The sequence below is a fragment of the Leuciscus leuciscus genome, assembly GCF_965113295.1.
Source record: "Leuciscus leuciscus genome assembly, chromosome: 25".
NCBI classification, from domain to species: Eukaryota; Metazoa; Chordata; class Actinopteri; order Cypriniformes; family Leuciscidae; genus Leuciscus; species Leuciscus leuciscus.
In genome coordinates, this window is record NC_138724.1 from 24,537,132 (window position 1) to 24,557,904 (window position 20,773).

General features: G+C 40.3%; 1 protein-coding gene across 2 annotated transcripts; it reads right to left on the minus strand.

Moving 5' to 3' along the window:
• Nucleotides 1-35: 35 nt before the first annotated feature.
• On the minus strand, nt 36-20,770 carry kcnc1b (potassium voltage-gated channel, Shaw-related subfamily, member 1b). 2 transcript variants are annotated; one of them, XM_082159946.1, is made up of 4 exons: nt 18,070-20,770; nt 8,237-9,170; nt 6,273-6,449; nt 36-776 (listed from the first exon to the last, which is right to left on the minus strand). In XM_082159946.1, the coding sequence occupies exons 1-4, from the start codon at nt 18,634-18,636 to the stop codon at nt 667-669; spliced, it is 1,788 nt and encodes a 595-aa protein (XP_082016072.1). In that variant the 5' UTR covers nt 18,637-20,770; the 3' UTR covers nt 36-666. The 2 variants fall into 2 exon arrangements, with proteins under 2 accessions (XP_082016072.1, XP_082016071.1); XM_082159945.1 differs by lacking the exon at nt 36-776 and adding an exon at nt 2,933-4,924 and having other exon boundaries at nt 18,070-20,769.
• Nucleotides 20,771-20,773: the final 3 nt, after the last annotated feature.

A 20,773-nucleotide genomic window follows, 5' to 3' on the forward strand; every position in this document is an offset into this window, starting at 1 on the left:
GTATATTAAACATCAAATATGAGTGAAATTTTGGACCAATGAGATTCAGTTGTGGGCGGAGCTTCCCAGCATGTCACATCACGCCTGATTAGGACACGGTGCATCTCTAAAGTTACCAGCCAAACATGTGAGCTACAAAATATATCAAATCTGTTGTTTGTTTTACAGAAAGGAATGTAAAAGTGATCGGTGCAAACAGTGCAAAAGGCATTTCTACATGGTAACTACAGTAGTACAAAATACAGGAAAACTATTGCTTTTTTTTTTTCTCCCTACTCACACATGATCACAGAGCACATGTTTTTTTTCCTTCTTTTTTTTCACTGAAATGATTAGCGACTGGAGTAACATTTTTACAACATTTAAACCACCAAAAACAAACACTTCAACGAGATAAAAGAAAGATTTACTCGACACCAGCACATACAAGCACCGTGTACAACATTGACACTCACGAACGGAAAAACAACAGGCACTTCGCACAGCACGATAAACCACAAACGAAACAGCGCTACATACGGCTGAACAACTAGCTTCTGTGCTACATCTACGCTGAATTATTCGCAGTCACAACTCAAAGAAAAGTGCTAATCTACAACAAACACACAGCACGCTCTCTCGCTCTCTCACACACACACACACACACAAACGCAAAATACTGTACTATCAGGTGGGGGATGTGGCTTTATGGTTGACACACATAGTGGTTGGTACACCATGGTTCATTACACACACTGACTCGGTTGGTTGTCTGCTTCGGTTGGCACGCCGGGTCTCTAAAAAAACACGAAGAGAAAACAACAACAACAAACAACAAGGAAAATCATATTAATACACCAAACGGACGGCACAGAAACATGGGGGAGGGGGGTGGGGCGGGGCGGATGGAGAAGGCTGGCGGGATTGTTGTCCCTCGAACCGTGCAAGCAAACAGAGCGACACTCGTCAAGCGGGTGACTATGACCTCCTTTACAGGCTCATGGTAAACTTGGGCTTTTACCATGCGCTCTCCCATGCTCCAAACTGCATTCATTCAGATCCAGTGTAAGTCTACAGTTTATTGTTAAAGGAACAGTTCACCCAAAAAATGAAAATTTCCTGATTATTTTATCACCCCAGTGCCATCCAAGATGTGTATGACTTTCTTTCCACAGCCAAAAACATTCCAAGATTTTTCTCCATCTGATAATGCAGGTGAATGGTGCCCAGCGTTGACCATATTTGACGTTTTGGCAGCTTAAAAGTTCTCCACATGACCTCAGCCGACAAATAAGGGTCTTCTCTAAGAAAATAATCAAATTATATACTTTTATCTACAAATTTTTTGCCTTGGTCCAGCTCTGCGAAGCACGTTCATGAGACCGTTGAGTTCACGACCTCTTGCACATTAGAAAGGTTACGCATGATGTAGGCGGCAAGAACCGCCCCATTGTTTACAAGAAGAGTTTACATCAATGATACACACATAAATTGAGACAAATACTAATATACGGCAACGGCCATTAGTTCTTCACACTTCTCCACATGTGTAAACAATATCTTATCGCCTACGTCACACATGACCTACTCAACGAAACTCAAATAAACGCCTCTTGTCTCCTTCCTTTCATACCGCAGCGTTAGCAGGCATTACGCTTTTTCCGGCTAAGGTTGCAGGCTTGCCTTCAAAGGGCTTTGGTTGGATCAAGTGTGCCGCACACAACCTGAAAATTGAAGCCAAAACATCGCCCCCTGGTGGCTGGCTGCAGTATAGGTCATAAACCAAAGTGTTTTTTGTTTCCAGTGCGTTTGGTTTTAGTTAGTTATTTGACCTTGAGGGGCAGTCGTGGCCTAATGGTTTGAGAGTCAGACTGGTAACCTGAAGGTTGTGGGTTTGATTCTCAATACCGGCAGGAAATGAGCAAGGCACCAAACCCCCAATTGCTTCCTGGGTGCCACAGCAAAAATGGCTTCCCACTGCTCCGGGAGTGTGTGTTCACTACTCATTACTCCTAATGTGTGTGCACTAACTTGGATGGGTTAAATGCAGAGGACATATTCTTAGTATGGGTTACCATACTTGGCCTTCACTTTCGCTTTTTGATACCGCGGTTCCACCTCAATATCAGTACTGTGCAGAACTGGGCTCTAAATGACATAAAGAAAATTTTGCCTTCATTTTTCAGTGGAAGGAAGCAGAGATGTGTCGTCCATCTTTTTTCTGGATCAAGGTGAGCGTTTGCAGTTAAAACGTTTTTTTTTTTTTTGTGAAAATGACTGATCGTTTTGCAAGAGAAGACCCTTGGAGCCCTTTGAATTTGCCTAGATATGGATTTTTGGACCGTCAAAAACGGTCTACATTGGGCACCATTCACTTCCATTAGATGGAAAAACAATCCTTCAAAACCTTATTTTCTCTTCGGCTGAGGAAAGAAAGTCATATATGGGCTTCAGATGAGTAAATGATCCAAAAAAAATATAATTTTAGGTGAACTATTCCTTCAATATGAATAACTCAGGTCATGCTGTGTTTGGGTTTGTACGCAGTGGGATGGTGTGACATGCTTGGTTAATGACTTGTGGCATGCTACCGGTGTGCGAAACAGGGCACAGTCACCGCTAGTCCTGCCTCGGCTCTCCTGTTTCAATCCCCTGCTTTACCAGGAGGTCACACACTTTCTCTTTGACCTTTCCCACCTTTCACGATCCAAGTGTTCTTGTGCGTCCTTTTAACAGGACTGAATCATGAGCTAGTAACACTGGTGCATGATTGCAACATTTTCTTCTTTGTTTTTATGGACTGTAAAGTCCAAAAATAGCTGACGGAAAAACAGCTTGGTGATAAAGACGGGGTGAAAGATCAAAGAGACATTACAATACAGGCACAGCTTATTGCCAAGCAACCGGGGAGTTATGTATGCATGTTCTGTCAAAGAAAACCAGAGTCTATATACAGATTGGATACAAAATTTATTTCATGCAAGGTTCATATTTACAGTTTTGTCATTCGCATATGTATTTTTGCATAAAAGTCCATGCATTTACCTCTCCCCAAGTAATCCCAAAAGTACATTGATTATTTTCTTTTTAAATGACGTTTTTTTTCTGCTGACTGCACGATACATCTATATTGTATATTGTCTGTGATTGCGTGTGATTTGCTACAGTGTTAAATGTTTACAAATGTGATATACACATGTATTTACTTCAGATTAATCACATTTGAAGCTGAATTTATGAAAAATATGGGTTTTGTGAAAATAAAGCTTCTTTATATAATAGCTGGTATTTTAATTGAAATACTGCTATTTAAATTTGCCTGCTCTGGTTGAGAAAAAAAAAATAGTTAAAGTGCATTTTTTTCACTATTTGCATCTTAATACATTTGTCAAAAAGTCAGATGGTCAACTCGATTGCTGCTACTAACATATACAGGGTGTTTAAAACACACCAGCGATCATAGTTTGGGGAAAGGCAAAAAAAAAATGTCAGGAAAAAAAATAACAGTTGCTACATATATTGTATGTCATCATAAATGATATCATACTCTGCATCAGATATGTTTAAAGAAGCTTTGGGTGAAAAAACTATTTTTTTCTTACATATTTTCAATAAGCTTACATTGTTTTCTCAGATAGTTTCCCATGCAAGGCATGCAAATGCAAATGAGGTTTTTCCAGTCAACTTTCTATGTTTGGTGATGTGTGCAGAATCATGATTGTTTGGTGTTTCTTCAAACTAAGTTTATCTTATATATGAAATAGCCATTGTCTCATTTGTTTTCCTTTTAAATGGTGTCCATAAGCACCTAATGAAAACCACAGCTTAAAACACTCAGGGTTTAGGAAAAAGGAGCAATGAAGGAAAGATAAGGAAGAATGAAAGTGTAGAAATTTGAAAGTGAGGAAAGAAATGAGACTGCAAAGAGAAGGGAATGTAGATGGCACCACTAGAGAAGAGAAGAGAAGAGAAGAGAAGAGAAGAGAAGAGAAGAGAAGAGAAGAGAAGAGAAGAGAAGAGAAGAGAAGAGAAGAGAAGAGAAGAGAAGAGAAGAGAAGAGAGGGGAAAAAGAAGAGGAAGAAACAAGGATAGACAGGTGAAAGGAGGAGGAAAGGGAAGGAACAGAAGAAAGGAGGAAGGGAAGAGAAAAGGAAGGAGAAGGGCAGAGGAAGAGTTAAAAATGGAGAAAAGAGGAAAGAACAGACAAGAGAAGGGATGAGGAAAAGGGGGAGGAAGGAGAATGGTGGAAGAAGGAGGAAAACAAGAAAAAGCTTAGATAAGAGAATGGAGAAGAAAGAGGAGGAGGAAGAAGAGGTAACTAAGAAGATAAAGGAGACGGGAAGGGCAGAGAAAGAGGAAAAGGGGGAGGAAGAGGATGGGAAATTGTGAAAGAAGGAAAACAAAAGATTCGATGGGAGAAAGGAGAATATAGAGGTGGAGGAAGGAGAGGTAATTAAGAAGAAGATAAAGGAGAAGAGCAAAAGAGGAAGGAGAAGGGCAGAGGATGAGGAAGGAAAAGAGAATAAGGAGTGGAAGAGGAAGTGGGGAAGGAAGCAAAAGGAAAGAGAAGAGAAGTTTCAAATTAAGTTGGGGAGGGGAGGAGAATAAGAAAACATAAAAGAAGGGAGGAGAAGCAGAAACAGAAGCAAAGAAGTTAGAGAAGAGAAGAGAAGAGAAGAGAAGAGAAGAGAAGAGAAGAGAAGAGAAGTTTGAAATGAAGGAGAGTTTAATGAGAGACGGATGGATGGTACACAGTGTGAGCAGGCGTCCCAGCGCAGCACTGCGGAGCGAGGGCCTCTGATTGGTTAGTTTTGTTGTCCATGCTACAGGATGGATGGGATGGGAGAGTGGACCTGCTGCATGAGACAGGACGGGCTGCAGGGCAGGGCCGACACTGAGGCCACGCCTCCAGACATGCTGCTGTGGCTCCATGGCTTTTCATAACCTTCATTTGAAGAGAAAAAGGGCTTTCAGTAAAACCTCAGAGCAGCCTTCAACTTCAGACAAAGACTCTCCTCCAAGGCTTGCTTGTGAATAAATATGGTAATTGGAGAAGATAAGCTGAGGTGTGTGTACTGTGTGTGGTGTTTGCACAGATTAGATTTGGTTAGTGTTGCCCTGTCATGTACTCATGTTCATGATTAGCCAGTTGACATTGACTCGTTGCCAAGTCAACTGCATCATCCTCCATGCGTTCTATGCTTCAAACTGTCTACTGCATGCATGGAGTGGTTTCACAGTGCTTTACAGCACAACACAGGTTCAGAGAGACATCAAAGAACTCAGCCAGACTCGTCAGCCCGACAAGCGACAACCATACGTGTATACTTGGTAACTGTTACAAGATAATGCTAGTTCTATTAAATATGGGGCAAACTACAGGGCTAACAGTATCTTAATTCTTTCTTATCCTAAAGTATTGCTCAAGGTCTTACCTTCATTATAAGAGTTAAGGAAAGAGTTTGATTCTTAATAGCCCTGGCCAAGTCTTATCTTGACTACCCTGTTGAAAAGACCAGCATTGTTGTTTGTATTACGCATGCTAGTCCCAACAAAACGTCTTAACTAGCCTACCCAGCAAGTCTTCCTCAATCATCCAGCATCGAGAGAAAGACCAGCACCTAACCAGCCTGGATGAGCATGGGAATTTATGCTGGTAAGCTGGTCTTTTCAGTAGGGTAGCATGGCACCCGTTTGCTGTCATTGTTCTAAATTACGATCGAGAGCTTCTGACTGGCTGAGTTCTTGTCATGTGATCACATGCCCCATATCCCATGCTTCATCTCTTGTGAGATTCACCATCACCAGGACCACTCACCATTGTGAATCTGCATGCAAACAAGCACACCGCTAGGCAATATACTGAAGCTTATTTCATTTACTGTGTTAAACCATCTTTTTTTCCCCCATCATTCACTTTTTCATTTAAAATTGGACCCTTACAGAACAGTCCCCTGAATCTGCCTGAAATAAATAAATGAAGCATACTGCATTCGCATGAACACATTAAGAAAAACTGCCACTGCATGTTCTTCTCAAAGATCTTGTTCTGACTGTGCTAAAAATAAAGAGGCCCGCTGACGGCTCACTTGGATATGTTATTTCTATCGCAGCTTTTCCTGTCAACCTTGGGGTAACGGCAGAACTGAGGAGCTATCAGACTGCGAGAAAGAAGGCTGAGTGACAGTCGGTCGATTTGCACCGAAAGAGCATCTTTGATTGACAGCTGTTCCACTTTAAGACACAGCACTGGCAGTGCTCTGACTGGTAGCAGTGATTGGCTGGTTACGTACCCTTCCTGACTCTCCCCCCCGTGTGATTGGCTCGTTCTCCTCCGGAAGTGAGCAGGAAGCAGGGTCTCTCACGGTCCACGGGGCTGAAGACTTCCTCTGGCGACACCGCCTGGTCGATGTGAGGACAATCCTCATTGGCCAGGGCAGCTTTAGATGGCTCCCCGTTCACTTTAAAATCTCCAGTCACAGGCAAAGAGAGATGACTCATTACAGATTGATGCAAGGTGACATGCAGGATTTATTTCACGCTATCAACACGCCGATACATCCTGAAAGCCAAACCACTCACAAAGTTCAGACCTGATGATATTTAAATGACATTTCTGCAAGAAAGACTGATGCTTTTTCAACCATGCATGATTTTATACCTAGTCAAATGGATTTGATCTTTCATTTACAAACACTAGGAAACCATATTTTTCTGCAATATCATGACCTAGATCAGAGGTAATCAACCCTGCTCCTGGAGACCCATTGCCCTTTCGAGTTTAGCTCCAACCTTAATCAAACACACTTGAACCAGCTAATAATTTTCAGTATTATTTGAACATTGTTGGAGCAGGGTTGAACCTAAACTAGGAGCAGAAATAAATACCCCTGGCGTAGATGTTATATTTCACGTAGATGAATATATATATATATTCTATTATATTTCTGCATTAGACGGTTTCCCAATTAGGAATACATAAATCTGGATGCCCGAAAGTAGACCTGGACTTGTCTCTCTGAAATTCTCCTTAGTCAACGGATGTCTTCATCAAAGTGCATTGCAGCAAAAGTAATTTTTCAAACAATTTAGCGTCATTCACAAACCCTTTCCCCTCTACATCCTCAATAGATACCATGCCCTTTCATGTCAGTGTACACAAACAAGAATAAATCTTGATCTCATGTCTCTTGTTTAAAATCAAACCTAACAGTAGAAGCATTATTCAGATGCATCCAACTTAATTGCAATTCAGTCTAGCTAAACATCCAGGGCTCAGGATATCAAAATCATTATCTTTTCAAGTAAAAGCGTTGCTCTATGTAAACATAGAACTGAACTAAAATACTTTGTCTCCTTGTCCAAAAAGTCCATCTATTGAAACTAAGCTGCAAAAACGCTTCGCAAAAACATGTCCACCTACATTAACTCATCCGAGTTCAGCAAAGTAACTTGTGGCTAAGGAACAAGGAAGTGCTAAAGGGATTGTTTGTAAGTCTTAAGACCGGGACACACCTCAAAGAACTAGCGGCGACAAAAGCCAACTATGTTGTCGTCTATTGTTGGCTGCGTCTTGACCAAAAACCTGCGCTTGAACACACCAATTAGACTAAAGGCGACTGTCAGCTAGCATGTGCGTTCTGCGCCTGCGTGTAACTAAATATCTATTTCAGCAGGTATCAATAGTCTATTTTTGTCATTCAAAAAAGGGAAACTGAATACAAACTATAAACAAAGCAGCGCTTGCTTACCATTTTGAATATCAATCACGCTGTTCACTTCCTTCAATCCAATCGTCTCATGTTACTATGACAATATTAGTGCATTCGTATGCTCAGTTAAGATGATGTAAAAATTATAACAGACATCTGTCTGTACGGTCTTCTTAGCTTGCTTTTATCACTGTTGCTTTTATTCTAATACACTGACTTTAAGCTGAACAGCCAATCAGAGTTATCTCTCTCACCAACACCCCGACGCCGATTCAACATGCTGAATGGGCCCAAAAAACCCAGACAGCGTCCGACTAGAGCCAACACACCGGAAAAACAAAGCCGACCGACACTACAATGGCCTGACATTGCCGACATCCGACCATCAGCGTGGTGTGTCCCGGCCTTTAAAGGTACAGTAGCAAGATAAGGGCCAGAAATTGGTTATATTATGGTAAAACCAAATCAGTGATGCTCTGCGAGAACAAATTTATGATATGACTCCTTTAAGGTTAACAAACAGATTGTAAAATATTAGTTCCTACCTTGGTATCTGATCTCGGAAACCTCTTCCTGTGCCAGGGGGCATGGTTCGCTGTGCGTGCTGGGTCGTGGGGAGTTAATGGCTGACTTGCAGTAGTTAGGAGACCCCAGTTGAGGTGCCCGTGGGATATGCTTATTTTTTTTCTTTGGTAGTTTTTGTTTCGCCATGGCTAGGGAGTAGTACATGCCGAAGTTGTTGACAATTACAGGGACAGGCATGGCAATCGTCAGCACACCTGAAAGGGCGCACAGTGCGCCCACCAGCATACCAGACGTCGTCTGAGGGTACATGTCGCCATAGCCGAGGGTTGTCATTGTTACCACAGCCCACCAGAAGCCAATGGGGATGTTCTTGAAGTGTGTGTCGTTACTAGCGCTGGGATCATTGGGGTTTCTTCCGATACGTTCAGCATAGTAGATCATAGTAGCAAAGATCAAGACTCCGAGTGCCAGGAAAATGATGAGGAGGATAAATTCATTGGTACTGGCACGGAGTGTGTGCCCTAGTACTCGCAAACCCACAAAGTGTCGTGTCAACTTGAAGATACGGAGAATTCGAACGAATCGCACCACACGGAGGAAACCCAACACGTCTTTCGCTGCTTTGGAGGGGAGTCCGCTCAGCCCCACCTCCAGGTAGAAGGGGAGGATGGCCACAAAGTCAATGATGTTGAGGGTGTTTCTGACAAACTTTAATTTGTCAGGACAGGTAGTCACTCGGATCAGAAACTCAAAAGTGAACCATACAACGCAGACACCCTCAACGTAGGTTAACTGCACCATGGTCTTCGTCTCAGTGATGACATGCTCCCGAGTTTCATTGCCGTCCGTATAGATATATGTCTGGTTGACGATGGGGTTGAAGGCCTCATGAGTCTCCAAACAGAATGTGGTAATGGATACCAAAATGAAGAACAAAGATGCAAATGCTACCCACTGTGAGAAAAAAGAGAGAGAGAGAGATTATGTAAGACCTTAAAGAAATAGTTTATCCAAAAATGACAATTCTTTCAATATTTAATCATCCTAATGTCGTTCCAAACCTGTATGACTCTTTCATCCGTGGAATACAATAGGGGAAATTTTGGAGGAATGAAGTGGTCTGTTGTCTAATGTCTATTCTGATAGCTTTGATATAATACTTGATACTTTGATATTTGTATGGTGCTTTAAACCTGATTCCCTATTCATTGTAACTGCATGGAGCAAAGAGCGATCAATACAATACTTCAAAATCCTCCTTTTGTGTTCCACCAAAGAAAAAGGTTATGCAGGAGGACCAATGCTAGGGTGAGTAAGTGACAGAATTCCTTAAATGCCTGTTCAGTGAATTCCTCAAAAAAACAGCTGTAACACACGTCCGCTATAAATAGGTTTTCCCAACTTCCCCAAAATAAATCCAATTACAACACCATGAAAACACTAATTGCTCATAAACGCCCATTTCAGCAGAATTTAGAGGAAGTGCACTTGGATAATGTCACATCTTGAGTTTCTCAACGTGCTACTGAAAAGTGCCACGTCAACTCAGGCTTAATAGAAGTACAGTGCTGAAACTCAAGGTCATTGTGCGCTCTCAAGGACATCATAGAATGACAGAAAGGCACCGACATAGCTGCCCTCCATCACTCTGGGATAAATTTAGCCATAGATCCCCTCGCCAGGGATTTCTGGTCAGCCTCTGGCAAGGTTACCACACAGATTTGGTGAGATGGTCCCTCGAGTGTTTTGAAACAGAATGGGGGAAGCTTCACCATTTGCACTGCAGCTTACTGTAAGAGAGAACAACAAGCATGGACAGATGGAACTGGATTTCACTAGGGGAGCCCCACCACAGGATGACGGAATACTGGCGGAATGGTGGAATTACATAAGTGCTAGTTGGCCATGTTTTCCCTAGCGTGGGATCTTCTGGCAACTGTGAAAGGCACCATCCATTATGTATATTGATTACTTTGCTGAAATTAAATAATTAAGACTATGAATCTCAATGACAAATCATCCATCGGCATATAATAGGGGTGGAATAATGCATTCATGCAACAAATAAGAATTCAGTGCATTCTTTTAATTTAATAATTCATCATAATCCCTACTACTATATTTTCTGGAAAAAAAATAAATAAATTGGTACTTGCCAGTGCAAAAGTCACTACCACAATGCTAGGGTATTCTGATTGGTTGCTTACCAAGTTTCTGTTAAAACTCCCTTTAAAGGTGCAGTAAGTGATTTCTGAGAAACGCTGTTGAAAGTGGATTGGACCGAGCACCACAACAAACTAGCCAATCAGCAGTAGGGGGCGTGTCCTCTCATGATGGGGGAGGAGAGAGAATGAACAAGAGGGAGATTTTAAGAGAGATTGCTGAAAGAGAGATGGCTGAGAGACATTACAAAAGAGAAAAGATCAGAGGAAAATCAATGGAAAAAAATAAGGATTGTGATCAGGCAAGAGCTTTAGGGCCTGCATTAATAGTAGAAAAGCTATCCACTCATCCACTCTTGTATTGCGTGTTCGTGCATTTTGGGGGTGGAGCAATGAAGGGAGGGGTGTGTTTGTTTGTTTGAGTTGATTTCAAATATCAACAGTGTTCAACAAGGATTCTCAGAAACCTTTAATGAACGGGATTTTCTCACCCATTTTATCTTCTGCTAGGCACGAATCGTGAATCAGGGCTGGGTTTCCCGATAACGTTGTCTCTTAGCGCGCTACGAAGACTCTTAAGGTATAACTTAACTGAAGGTATACCATTTCTAGGCGTGTTCCCCGAACTATACCTTAGGAAGCTGCTTAAGATATACCTTCTTACGTGCGACGTTACGCTGTCCGTGGTGATGCTGCTGAATCTGCTGATATCGATGACTCGAGAATCAATTATTCTCTGAGAAAGCCGTGTTCTTTATTAAAAAAATAAGCACTTTAGAAATAGTTGAAATTGCATTTATTAGGACTCATGGGATATTATAAAAAATAATCCAAACTATAATAGCCTATAATAGCCTAGCCTACGTATTTTTAAATTGTATATCATATAACCATTTCAAATGTTTATGTGCTTTCTTCTCTTTCCCATTTTTGTTCGCTGAGGTGGAGCTGAGATGAAATAATGTTCTTGTAAATAATTTCCAGCATTTCAGTAATAAAAGTGTACATCTTATGTACGGTGCTCGGTAGTGATCAAAAAGGATTCAAACAGTGGATGTTGAATCTCTTCTTGTAAACTCAGAGATGTGGATTCAGACAGCTATTAAATCCCCACATGACCTGTTTGTCAAAAAAACAGTAGTTACTAATTTGGCCAGAGATTTTTACGCGGGTTGGGTGAGAAAAAACACAGATGTTATGGATTCGGACGGCACTAAAATCACCGACTTACCCCTGTAAATGTTTAAAATACCGGACGAGCCCATGAGAAACAATATTAGCGTCCGAATAGGACTTAACTGACAGTAGCCTATGCTTTCACTGGCCTTTAAAAGCGCTCTTTAATTAAATTAATAATATTGTATAATAATACAATAAAAAATCTAACAACAATCAGTGTAATGACAAATTTATTCTTTGCATGAAAACACTTGAATTAGCCTAATTAAACACTGTCTGGGTGTATAAAAACTTCAGAATTATATTCCTATAGACCTGCAACAGTGATAAGGTAAAGCTAAGAGTGGTCCAGACCAACCTTCCGAACATATGACTTACAGAAGGTATACTTAACTAAGAGCGTTTCAGGAAACACATACAGTATTAACGATAAGGTGCAGCTTAAGGTGTAACTTAAGAACGACGTATAGCATTAAGAAGGTTTCGGGAAACCCAGCCCTGATCACTTAGAGGAGTAATAGCATTATTCACCTTAATAATCTGCATGATTTTAGCAATTATTCATGCCATTTGCACAAACAGTACAAGTCACAAGCCAAAGTTTAATGCTTACAGTTTAAGAGCTTGTTCAAATCACTAACCCCAAATATGAGCAATGCCTTAGTAAACACCACTACCAAATGCTTTACATGCTAATTTCTGACCAAAACTATACTATTCTTGTCCTATTTTCAATTATTAGAATCTACCATTCCAGATTCTGGGGTTAAAGTAGCATTTTTGTAAATGATTCACTCAATATGATTACAAACAATTGACTCATGCGCTAACTCATGACCAAATTTCATTGCATCATTTAGTAAAGGATCATAACTTAAATGAATTACAAATTATTTTAAATTTATGCTACAAGTATATGCGTTTACAACATGCAAGCTAGTATCAAATAACAATTGCTTGCTTGTAACCATGTTTTCATGAAGTTTTAAAGCATAAATACACCTTCTTTGCCCTGATCAGCCTCTGGTTTTGGCGGCTGGCAACACCTTTCAGTTCTTTGGTTCATTCTATCACACAAATTCTTCTTCCACAGGCACTCTATAACTGGGTCAGCCAGTGCTTAGTCTAACAGACACTATTCCCTAGATGTGCTTCATTTCCTGTGTTTGTGGGGAGGAGAAACGTTTTGTCTGAGAAAGCCTACGAGCACATACACACAAAAACGCATATACATAAGGGCTTTTCGCCAGTCAGATCAGATCAATTTGACCTGTAGAAAAAGCTGTTGAGTAATAGAAATGGAGCAAAAAGCATAGTTCTCCATTGATGCACGTCCAATTTTACACACCTATCTGTGCATACAATGCCTTTTATTTGCTCAAAAGTGAACAGTTATCATCTTATAGATGAGTGCCAGATGAGCACTTTTGTATGCAAGTGCTTTCCAGTTTTGTATGCAATATGTATGATAACGGTCAGTGAACGGACTGGGTAGGTAAAAATCAGTTAATAATTCATCAAGGTAAGACACGGATTACATATTTTTTTGTAAAATAAACGAATGCGACCACAAATATTTGTCTAAAAAAAAACTTTTATTTAATTGCTGAATCACTTTTGCTCTCCTCAAACTGAGGATGAAAGCACATTCACACGACCTTGCAAATCCCAGAGGGCAAAGGTCTGATCCATGAGAACGTTTTATCCTCACTCTCCCATTGATCAAGATAAGCACAAGAACAGCTTGATCCTCTTGATCTCGGGGGACACAACATGATCCGCTTCTCCCCCTCTGCCCTCTCATCACACATTGATGACTTGAAGTAACAGTCCATTTTATGTTTCTTCCCTCCACAAAAATGAACAAATACTGGTAAAACATCAGCTATAATATGGTTAAATGTGTGCAAGTTATATGCTGCTTTTATTTTATAAAAAATATCTAAATTTGAGCTTCAAAGATGAACAAAAGTCTTACGGGTTTTGGAACAACATGAGGGTGAGTAAATGATGACAGAATTAAACATTCAAGAGTTTTGATCAACTTTCCGGCACTCTATCATTCAGTGAATCTTTAACACATCCATAGGGACGTTGACTGAAGTCATATTGATGGTCGCTCCAAAGCTTCGTCATTTGCAGTCATTTAGTATGTGCTTAAGAGCCCATTTTCATTTTTCAGCCAATGAAAAAACGTGCGAGCTGCAGAACTGGGAATGTTGAAACTCACTTAAAGTGCTGGTAACTGAATTAGTCGGTGGGCGGCCCGGCGCTGATTCACTCTGTGAGTGCATGTGTGTATGAACCGATGTGTTGCTGGGATGCTCATACAGCTGAGATATGAGAAGTTCTCATTAAACACACTCACACACCCCAACCACGCAGACTAATGAGTGACTTGCGGCTTGATAACTGTGAAGATGAGTCTGGATAAGTCTACATTAGTGACAGAGTCTGAACCAAATAAGCCTCGTCTGTTCACTTCCTGTTCGCTCGCTCGTATTTACAGCAAAGTACTCCGTACAGTTCGCACTTATACAGTATTCCCTTTCACAAAAGAGTCTCGGGTTCTAAACATGGTGTATAGACAATGACTGGGGTTTAGACTCATGTTGCAAAATAAAATATTATTTTGACCTGGGCAAGTACTTACTTTCCCTTAAGTCTCAGAAAAGCATGTCTAGGGGCCAGTTGCATAGCCTTAATACTCTTGCTGAATCCGAAATCACTTACTGTCTGAGTAGGATATATGAAGAGTTCAGATGCAAAAGCCTCTAAATGCCATCTGAAATTTTCTTATATAATGATCATTTTTATCAAGCTCGTATATTTAAATTCAATAATTTCACTTAAATGGCTTAATAATAAACCTATTAATTGTCTTTTAAGTGAAATTACTGAACTTAAATATACAAGCTTGATAAAAATGATCATTCTATAAGAAAATTTCAGATGGCATTTAGAGGCTTTTGCATCTGAACTCTTCATATATATATATATATATATATATATGTGTGTGTATAAATATGACCCAGACATCATCTTTATTTATATATATATATATATATATATATATATATATATATATTCACTCCCTCCCAGGCGTTACTGTTAAAGAATGACACTACACATAATCAACCGCATAGTGGCATCTGTTGTTTGTAAGGCAAAGTACAAATTAACAAACTTCTGAAAACAAAATGATCCTATTTCCTATTATATTTTTTTAAAAACATACAACTAAGACAGAATCTACCTTTCACCTGATCCCGCATTGAGGTACGGTTCTGTAGCATCATCATTTTAAGAGAGGTCCAACACCAGGTTTGCAACAGTTTTCTCAAGTAGCATTTCATCTTTCTTAGTACAAACAAACAGAAAACATGTGTTTTCACAAAATAAACTTGCTCAATATCTGCCAACAGAGTTCATAAAACAATGCAATGGTGCCAGCTAACCACATCATAACCACATTTCTACAATCAAAGACAAGAATGCTTGAGGTATTAATTTTTTTTTATAAAATAAATGCATATGTCAGATGCATTTATCTAAAAAAACAAATAATTGCATATGCATTATAAAATAAAATAAAATGAACAAAACCTCAAGCAATCGTGCCCTTGATTGTCCATTGCTAACTCTAAGAAACCTAAACATTGTACAACATGCTTCATCCTTCCCAGGCTTCTGTGCTTTTAGTTTAGACAAAGATAAAGAAGGATGTCAGCTGTGATCACAGCAAGTAACTGAGTTGTCAAGTTCTAATGTAATTAAGATATTCTTCCTGACGGAGACGACCTAAAAATAACTCAATACAATTGACTTGACTTGCCCCAGAGAATCTAGTGAGGAAACGCCGCATGCAATGCAGTTCGCACGGTTGACCGCACGACCTCTGCAAACGCAGTCTAGCCATGACTCCAACATCCCAGTTCATTCATCTGAAACGTGCTTGTGTTCTCCAGCCGCCTCCACTTGAGACGCAGAGAGGCGCTGCATTTAGAAAATGTGGTAAAAATACTCCAGCACCGTTGACAGAAATGCATATTTGATGCAGAAACCCAACTTTCCCATCATGCATCAGTAACTCTTGCAGATTATCTACACTGTGCAAAGGCTTGGAATTTTTTATGGTTTTGAAAGAAGTCTCTTATGCTCACCAAAGCTGCATTTATTTGATCAATAATACAGTAATAAATGTGAAATATTATTACAGTTTAAAATAACTGTTTTCGATTTGACTATGCTTTCAAATGTAATTTTATTCCTGAATTTTCAGCATCATTACTCCAGTCTTCAGTGTCACACGACCCAATATGCTAATTTGCTGCTCAAGAAACACTCCTTAAATCAAAGTTGTTGTTTTTTGTGGAAACTGTGATACCATTCAAAAGTATGGGCTGGGGTGATTCAATTTTAAAAAGTTGAAATTAAAATGTAAAATTAAATTGAAAGGATGCATAAAATTAAAAGTGCATTAAAGGCATTTATAATGTTACAAAAGGCTTATGTTTCGAATAAATGCTGTTCTTTTGAACTTTACATTCATGAAAGAATTCTGGAGAGAGAAAAAAATTGCACAGTTTTCCACAAACAAATTAAGCAGCAAAAACTGTTTTCAACACTGAAGAACCATTATTAATAACTGAGCACTAAATCAGTACAAATCAGTACATTTTCTTAAGGATCATGTGACACTGAAGACTGGAGTAATGATCCTGAAGGCTTTGGAGAAGAGGCTGATTTCAAAAGCATTAATTATTTCAAAGTTTTGATCAGTTGTGTAAATCATAGATCCTGGCAGCAGATTATCTCCATAAGCAGATTCATCATCCCATTACTGCTTGATTTGCTATGAGGCAGCATGGTTCATGTTTCTCAGTGGTGCTGCCAGGAGCCGGGGCACTTTTCCTCAACTCCAGCAGCTCTCCGCTTCGGCAGACAGGGTCGGACAGCCTGGCTCCTGGCAGAGCGGCCCAGAGCCAAATGAATAATACATTTCCTTCGAAAAAACCAGTCTGACCTACACTTTTACTTGTTTAAAAAGCATTGTCTGCATTCAAAATACCCGAAACTATTCTATGTCTAAGTTCATTCCACAGTCTGCCAACTTAGATCTTGGAGGACGTCCATGCCCTGCTCCGTCAGTAGTCAGTAGAGCTGACCCATATTAACCTGGCTGCCAAAACTCGAGGAAATGCTGGGATGGCGCTCATCTCCGATTAAAAGCTTATAGGGTTCCTGCTGATAGCGGTGAAGGGACAGTGGTGAGGGCAAAGAGCTGACTTTTGAAATGAGCTAATGAAATGGCCATAAAATCTCAAGGGGAGTGTGTCTTTTACAGCACAAGTGCCCTTAAATACTTTATGTGCATGCATCTTTGGTGTGCCTTGGGGTTGTGTGTATGTGTGTCTGTGCTTACATTTGTCTCTAGGGGTGAGGTGGTTGCTTGTCACGCATCAAAACAGTCGGGCTGCCATTAGTGACAAAACATGATCTGTATAGACAAGCAAGGATGTGAGCAGTCTTTATTTCCAACCCCAAAGTCAGTCAGCAGATCACAGACACTTGATAACTTTCATCAGGCAGAGGAACCAAACTAAGCTGCACTGTGGTAAAGAATCACAAGCAAACGGAGTTATTGTATACCAGAAACTATGGTAATGCATGACATAATTTATGGTCCCATCTCACGGCTGGTTTTATCTCACAAAAGAGAAGGTGGGTATTATTTCAAGGTCACCCAGAGATGCGGGATGTGCTCAGGGATGTGATCACCTAGAGTCTCAGTATCTCATACAATTCGGGAATTGGGCCATTCCACAAAAAAGAGACTCTCTAGATCAATATGAGACGAGTAAACAATGACTTGTAAAAACTGTACACCATCTTTTGCTATGGATTTTGCACAACTACAAAAAAATTAAAATAATAATAATAATAATAATAATACAGTACATTACATTTATTTTAATTTATGTAATTAATGAATTAATGAATTAATGAATTTATTTTCCTCCTTCTCCATGAGCATGTGTTTTTGGCCAATTCCCAATATATATATATGGGAAAATGTATTATATTTTATTTACAATTATTAAAAAATGATTACATTTAGCTTGAGATGGCACAACACAATTTTTTAACACCGAGACATTTTCCTTTGACAGAATGTTTAAAATCTTACAGAAATTGACTTTGCATACACTAGTTTACTCATTTATTTATTTACCAAAAATCTCCTTTTTAAATGGCAAAGACCCGTTTTGTGGAATGACCCAGTTGACATGGCATGTAGCCTATCTATCACTGATTTCACAAACGATCAATCATACTCAAGACTCACTGATGGGTTCATTAGGATCATTTGACCCTCAATGGTCTGCAAAATGTTTTGGATTATGCTTAAGCTGGTTTGCTGGTCTGTAGGCTGATTTTAAAGGGGGACCAGCTGGTGTTCAGCTTATATTTTTCAGAAAGCATTTAATAGCACTTCTCAATGAACTCACCCGTGCGTATTTTGAGGAATACGGGTCTTCAAAGAGCGCCCACGCCTTCTTCTGCCACCTGCTCCAGCGCCCGGACCTGTTATCGGGCGAGTCGCCTTGCGCCAGTCTCCGGGTCATCTCAACACCCTCATCCCCCTCGGCTGCCTCAACAACCCCCTCAGGCTCCGGGTCTTCATGGCCGAGGTCGAGAGCACCCCCGGCGAAGCTGTCCAAAGCCTCCTCCGCCTCTCGATGCTGCCGGTAGGTCATCCAACAACACGGTTCCACATCCGTCTCGTCGATCCCCCAAAACGCCAGTTCCTCCTCATACAAGGGTCCGCACACGTCCGCCGGGCAATGCAGCTTGCCAGTGCGGTAATAGTTAAGGATGTGTGCGAAAACGCCCGGGTGACGGTCAAAGAAAAACTCTCCGATGTTCGCATCATAATCGAAGTTGTTAGGCGCATCGGGGTCCGCCAGCCAGGAAAGCCGAGTGCCGGGCAGGGTGCGCAGGGTGCTGCGGTACGTCTGGTGCTTGATTCCTCCGACGTTGATCACGATGCGATCCTTGTCGTCCCCTTGGGCCATCGCGTCCCTCTCTAGTCATATCTCCAGCCCACGGATCGTCATCATACCGCTGGGACCCATGTTCGGAAAATTCAAATATGTTTACGATCGTGCCAGGTGCGCGTCAAAGTGTCCATGCCACCGTCAGATCAACAATGGGAATCCAAACCCCCTTCGTGCACTTGAATGACTTCTAAGGACAGATGCGAACGCGTTTTCCTTCAAATAACCCAATATCCTGACCCCCGGCTCGGGTTTGAGGGTGTTAGACAGGTTTTTGTAATGGTGTCATTGAGCGCGAGCTGGTGCTGAACGGACAGCGCCACTCATCCGTCGAGCCTTCATAACTCCAATGTTCCTATTGTGTCAAAGCTTCCCCACGTCCGTTTTCTTTCAGAACAAACAGGCAAACCACCAGCATCAGATCTCACCTCCAGCAATTCTAGTGGCTTTCCAAAAGATATGCAGAATCGATGGCGCTCTCATTGAGGCAGATCGCTTGAGATGACGGCGTTGGAAGAAACAGGCGGCGCAGCAACAAGGGAGGGTCTTTCATTCACAATACAGAGCTCAATCTAAAATGTGTTTCTACGAGAACAAAAACGCAACACGTTCTCGGGGGTGGACTACACTGTGTATGGCAAGCCGTTTTAACATATTTTGTTATCCTTAAAACAATCTAGTATTCATTGTTGTGTTGCTAGAGCTAGTACTGAAAATATCACTGTGCAATGCATTCTTTGACCTTCAAAACATGTTTAAAAATAGTTATATTCAACAACTATTTAAACAACTTAAATTTACCAGTAGTGCTGTCAAATCGTTTAATTGCATCTAAGAAAAAAAGTGTGTATAGTACTGTGCAAAAGTCGTAGGCACATTCATATTTTAGACAAAAAATGGTTTTAAGTGTGTCAGTATAGGAAATATCAGTTTACATTTCCAAACATTCCTCTTGCCATTAATTGTAATAATCCAGTGAGATTTTTGTATGCACATTGCACAAGGAGTTTTACAACAGCCGGGTATGATCCACATGGAGATGTTCACACTTGAATCGGATATTGTATATAGGGGTGAATTCAGGTTGATTGGGACACTTTTTATCATTGAGATTATGACTGAGAAATGTGTCCCAATTAGTTTACAATATTTATATGGCTTACAGTCTAAATAGAGACTTGAGTAGAGTTGAGTTTGAAAAGTAGAGTTGAGTTTAGAGGGATTATGTTTAACAACAAAATACTATTTCAGTGTTTCAACTTCAAAATGTCATGTTTTAATTCAATGTGTTGCTGTTTCTTTGTAATCATTTGTGAAATTTTCTAGCAATTTCTGAATGAAAATGGTTTCTAAAACATATTTTTCAGTGCACTGGAATACATACCAAGTCTGAAGTGAATGTTCATATTTGAACACCAGATCTCCAATAAACAGTTACTTGTCACTATAGTGACTGTATATCTACTAGTTGCCTACCTAATAAATTGAAAAAGAGTAACTTCAAAAAAGTGTAACATAATAACAGTAGACATTTTTAAAGCATTAATGTAACACACACTGTGTCCTATTTGTATGAGCAGCAGGTGACCTTCTGTTTATGCTGGAGCTCAGCTTGTGAACTGCTCCGGCACGACTAAAATCAGAGCACATTTGCCTGGGAGGCATGTATGACCATGTGCGTGAGGAGAGTTGGCTGGGGAGGGGGTAGTTTGTTAGATTTCGGGGACAAAATTTTGTGTGCTGCAATCTCACTGTGCCTTATTGGCAACTCTGAATTCATAAATTAATGAGAAAAGCTTTTATTTTTCCATTAGAGAAGCTTTAGGCTGATCTGGGACCAGATACGCCGGCCCTCAAGTGAAGCCACAGCAAGCAGAAGTAGAAATGTCATTAAAATAGATTTTAAGATGTTGATACAGATCTAAATTGACTAATGTATAAGTGTAAATCTTTTTTTCTGTACTGGTATCTCTGAGCTGTGACAGACTGCAATGCTTCCTGTCTGCCTATAGGTGGATCCAAAGTGTTTGTAATTTTATTATAGACACTAAGTACACAAAATATCAAATAATATTTTACAGTTATATTCTAATTAAATATCAAGACACATAAAAAAGCAAAGATAACTTTTATTCAATATTCATCTTGGCCCAAT